At 31.1% G+C, this 5,292-nt stretch overlaps 1 protein-coding gene across 1 annotated transcript; it reads right to left on the reverse strand.

Annotated features, from left to right (window-relative positions):
* Positions 1-1,835: 1,835 nt before the first annotated feature.
* On the reverse strand, positions 1,836-4,348 carry LOC113863592 (F-box/FBD/LRR-repeat protein At1g16930-like). Its single transcript, XM_027497228.1, has 3 exons — positions 2,890-4,348; positions 2,610-2,771; positions 1,836-2,532 (listed from the first exon to the last, which is right to left on the reverse strand). The coding sequence occupies exons 1-3, from the start codon at positions 3,946-3,948 to the stop codon at positions 2,200-2,202; spliced, it is 1,554 nt and encodes a 517-aa protein (XP_027353029.1). The 5' UTR covers positions 3,949-4,348; the 3' UTR covers positions 1,836-2,199.
* Between the last annotated feature and the right edge of the window lie 944 nt (positions 4,349-5,292).

Consider the following 5,292-nt stretch of genomic DNA (forward strand, 5'->3'; position numbering starts at 1 on the left):
GGCTTCTGACATGACATTTAACATGACATATTAGTTTTTGTTACTGTTTGTTAACAAAGTCTGCATTTAGGGACTAAAATGAATGACAGATATGGAAGTCAGGAACTAATGTGACATTTTTAATTTTTGAGGGACTAAAATGTTAAATGTAAACTCTCTCAGAGAGTTTAGTCTATTTTTATTTTGTAAATTTCTTGATGTTTTTAATAGAATTGATGCATTTATAAGTTTATATGTGTCTTAAATTTTGTATTTAATAGATGATATGCTTGAAATTTGTATTTATAGTTTGACCTAATCTAATATAGTAATATACTATTTGGCCCAAATGACCTACTATTTGAGCTAAGAGACTCCCTGTAACCCTCTAGAAGAAGTAAGTCTCATGAGATACAAGGCTAGCATCTCCAAAAGATGGGTATCATCCTAAGAGGATGGATGATGGTGGCAAGAACAAAGATAAAGGTGGTAGTGACAGGGATAGAGGTAGGGGTAGTGGAATAGGTGGTAGTGGTAAGGATAGAGGTGAAAGCATTAGAAGGAGTGGTGGATAAACTAACCTTACAAGGTCGACCTCTACCACTATGTACCAAACCAATTAAATGGTCCACATAAAATAAGAATTACATAAACAAAATATTAAAGTAATTTAAAAATATAATCACATTTAATATTTAACACCTCTCTTAATCTGAATATTTAGGGTTATTTTCATCAACAAAGTATCACTTTGTTGTTGATACTTATTTAAATCATCACCACTAATATCACTTTTTTTCATCTTGATTTTTAATTAGGTGATTACTTGTGGTTGTGCATTCATTCAATTATGTCAACTTTCCTAGTAGTCAACGAAAAAGGATTTTTAAGACTGTCTGCATTGATTATTGTCCTTGAAAGGGATGGATCGTGCACTTAATAAACATCTTAAACAATATATTTCTCTATTTCAATTCTACCTCTGGTTCTGTTATATCCACAATGCTTCAATATGACCTATTTTTCCCAAGGTAGGATATATAATATATTTATCTAGAATTTTGGGATGTGATAAATGGATCATAAATTGAATATATATTCTTGAATTTTAAAACTACAGATTTGACTTGAGATATAATTTGTTAGAAACAGATGTTGTCTTGATCATTCACTGTTATTTTAATAATTTTGTGTACTATTATATGAATTGATCATTTAGTGCTATTTTATCAAATTGTGGCATATCTGTAAGATACAATCCAATCCAAACCGCATGTGCCTTTAATGACGGGTTCAGATGACTTCACCCAAACCGAACCGAATCACACTTTGAACATACTTACAACTAAGGACTAAATTAGTTATCACAGAGAAGTGAAAAGATTCACAATTTTCCAAACGTTGGCCAAAATCCGTTCTTCCTTCCTATCGGCCAAATTCCAAACGTTGGCAACGTTTCTGAAATCAGAAACTTAAAGAGTAATGGAATAACTTCTTACAGATGAGAAGAAGACAAAATAATTAACTCCTTACAATTTTGAAGTCCTATGCTCATGCAGCACGAATGAGAACTTCAAATTATGGAAGGCAAAGTTAAAAATGCATGCTTGTGGACAGAAAAATCTTGAAAGCATAGGTACATAGACCTACATGTCCAAATCATTGCCAATTTCCTGATTGTAGTGTAATATCTTTCACCATACTTGCATATAACAACTTCTCGCCAACTATCACATACCATAGAACAAAACTTCAAGTGAAGAAATTTAACCATGAACTAATCATTCCGACTAAAGACACTTGCAGTCAAAGCAAATCCTAACCCCAGTTTTAACCAAATTCAGATCTATTTAAGTAATGGTTGAACAATTAATCAAGGTCTTCACCAAGACAATACCTGAAAGGGAAACCCGCAATCTTTTGAACACTTGCGGACACTTCTACAGCCAGAATCATGATAATCAAATTAAAAAATAAAAATAAAAATAAGTGATTGACCGATTCAGAAAAACTTCTAAACTAAAGGCTCTCATTAAGACTGTAAATGTAAATTTAGTCAGCTGCCATTCATTTCCATGGTGCTGATGATTTAATACTAAATCACAGAACAGAATCCCATTACACAAAAAAATTGGCTCTATGGTGTTATATCCATGAAGCTGAAATTTCTCAGTCTGCATCTGAATTATATGCCCATCAGTTTGGCACAAAAAAACACTATTAAGGAGATAAATTCATCGCCTGTCGCAATCGGGGGCATTTTATAAAATCCCATTTCTTTTTGAATACAATCTGACAATCCTCTGAGCATTTCTTGAAGGACAGTATCCTGTCACAATATTTTGGTACAGACTTCCAACCCTCTCTTTCAAGAGCAATCTTTTTTAGTGATCTTCCATTCTTCAAAAAATATTCCACCAGCTTGAATTCAAGTTCTTTACCTTTAAAATTATTCATTTCTACTACCTTAAGATGTTCAATGAAAGTTAGTGGAAGAGCCACCGGAAGAACAGAATCAAATTCCTCATCTTCGCCAAAATAGTTGTCAAACACCTGTTCATATAAAGTATATAAGGGACTGCAAAATACATATAATTAACTCTGACAGTTAAATGTCCAACACAACTTACCTCACTGAAGATAAGCACATCAAGGTTAGGACAACTTTCAAATAAGTTTGATAGCACCTGTAAGATCCCACTTCGAGGAAAATAGTGGCAATAATCAGGTGTAAGCTTTAGCTTGATCAGGTTCCTGAAAGTTGGCATTACTGGTGGAGAAAAATAGAGAGCCTTCACACATATAAGAAGAAGAATTAGATAAAAACGAAGTTTTTCTTCTATTTAAACATGAAGTAAAAGCTCGGAAGTCAAGCCAAATTAAAGAAGAAGGTAAAGAAAAGAAAAATACCTTCAGAATGTTCTCTGATAAATTCAGTGATTTCACATTTTGCAACCCACTATAAAACTTAAAAGCATGCTGAGCTCGAAAAAATAAGTCATCTACACTTGTCACATTAAACAGAAATTCTGCTTGTATTACTGCCTCATCAATAGACACTAGACTTTGAATTATGTGCACTTCAAGCACATGACCATTGATGGTCAAGGACTTTAGATTGGGGGCATCTATGGTAACTTTGTGGTGTCCCTCAAGAGAGCATACCAAGCTCTCAAGATTTTCCGACTTCACAAAAACATTGAATTCTGATTCAACTTTTTCATTCCAACAAAGAACCAGGCTTTTCAACAAGGGACTCGAGACACGAAGAGCTTCAACTTTAATGCTTTCCTCACTCTCATTCTCATAGCTGAAAGATTGCACAATTAATACCAGATTTTCAAGCAAAGGGCAGCCCCGAAGAAACCTCTGAATAGAATCTTCATCTACCAATCTGAACGAAATCAAGTAAAGATACTTGAGATTCGGTAGCCAAACTAAATCAGGAACATTCCAACCCATATCAAGGCTTAGTGATAAGGAAACAAGAGTTTCAGACGAAAGAATTCCCGGCGGTAAAGGAACAGAAAATTGCTCAGTTGGTTTATCAATCTCAACCAAAATATCAAGTTGTTCAACTTTGTCAGTCGAAATTGCAGCAGCTGCAGACATCAACACAGACTGAAAAGGCACACTGAACCTTTCAAGAAAATGCTTCAAATAGAGGCGAATCTTTCTAATTGGTGCCTTATTTCTGTGTCCAATCACTCTATTAGCAAAACGCACAAACTCATCAAACAGTCTATCACGGTCAGAAGCATCATCATCAACACAGAATCGCAAATTGATATCAGGAAGGGAAAGAAAAAGATTTCGCCATCTCACGGACAAAATTGAGGTGGCAGCAGCTTCTTTTGTCTCTAACAACGAAAGGATGTTGAGGAGAACACAGTCTGAAAGTGCACTCAACCTATCAGTATTATCACCCTCTTGGGTTCTTTTAAGCACTTTTTCTGAAGGTTCAGCCATATGGTTTCTCCCTCTCTCCCTTTATTCTTTCTCTGTGAAATTTCTCAGTAGGCATGCAGCGCTTCAGGCGACACTCTGCAATTTTGAGGGCTAAAAGTAAAAGGGATTTCTGCGTTTTGCAGATAGCTATGGGTATCGAATGTGAAATTGAAAAGGCACTAACATAGCATTCCGATTCCGAAACAGAAAGCCAGGAGAAGAAACATGAATAAAAAACCTGTTTTCTGAAGAAAAAGAAGCGTCAATATGGATCGAGCTTCTTGTGGTGGGTATTTGCGGTTAGAGCATGGATGAAATCTCCTTCTCCTAAGAAACGTTTTTGCCCCCAAAACCTAACTCATTTGAACCAAGCTTTACATTCCCTTCTGATTTCTCCGAATTAAGGGCGTTTATGGTCCTCGTCAAAATACACTGGGTTAAGGGTGTTAAAAAGTAACATTTGATGCATAGCGGTGGGGATTAGCTTGCCGTCTATATATAATAGTGATTTTTTATATTCCATTTAATACTTGAGATAAACAAAATCAATAGTAAAATAAGATACACAATTTATCATAAAAAAATTATTTTATCAAATTTAATATAATTTTTTCAATCATATTTTATTTAATTTTTAAAATTTTAGAATATATATAAATTGAAAAATAATTTTATGTATATATAATTTTAATATTTTGATAATAAATTAAACTAATTTTTTCACTTACTTACAATTAATACTTACTTTTTGGTGATAAAATATAAATAAACAAAAGACAAATATATTATTTTATTAATATATGACTAGAATGTTTTTAAAAAATATATTTTTAAAAATATTTTATTAAAAATATTCATATAATATTTGTTTATGAAAATATTATATTTATATTATTTAATTAATTAATTTTTATTAAATATTAAAGCTGATAGAAAGTATTAATAAGAATGTAAAAAAAAAAAAATTATTTATTTAAATACTTTTTAATTCATGATAAAAATTTGAATTATGAAAATAAAATATAATAATTTAAAAGATACAATAAATATGTTCAATAAGTATAATTAGTAAAATAAAATATAATAAATAACCATATTCAATTCTTTTGTCATAATTATTAAAATTATTTTAAAATATATAAATTAAGAAATATGTCCAAGTATTGTATGAGTTTTTTAATTAAAATCAAAAGTAAATTAATTTTAAATAATATTTTATCAATTTAATAATAATAAAATTAATAAAATTATAATAATTTTAAATTTTAGAAATAATTAATTAAAATAAGAATAAAACTAATAATATGTTAAATTTTAAAAATAGAATAAATAATTATATTTAATTCTTTTCTTATGATTATTAAA

This window comes from Abrus precatorius, unplaced genomic scaffold (genome assembly GCF_003935025.1).
Source record: "Abrus precatorius isolate BTA unplaced genomic scaffold, Abrus_2018 Scaffold3, whole genome shotgun sequence".
NCBI lineage: Eukaryota > Viridiplantae > Streptophyta > Magnoliopsida > Fabales > Fabaceae > Abrus > Abrus precatorius.

Coding starts and splice junctions, on each gene's coding strand:
- LOC113863592 (XM_027497228.1), bottom strand. CDS start 3,948: ATGGCTGAACCTTCAGAAAAAGTGCTTAAAAGAACCCAAGAGGGTGAT. Junction 2,772..2,889: donor TATCAGAGAACATTCTGAAG/GTATTTTTCTTT, acceptor ATATGTGTGAAG/GCTCTCTATTTTTCTCCACC. Junction 2,533..2,609: donor ATGTGCTTATCTTCAGTGAG/GTAAGTTGTGTT, acceptor TTATATGAACAG/GTGTTTGACAACTATTTTGG.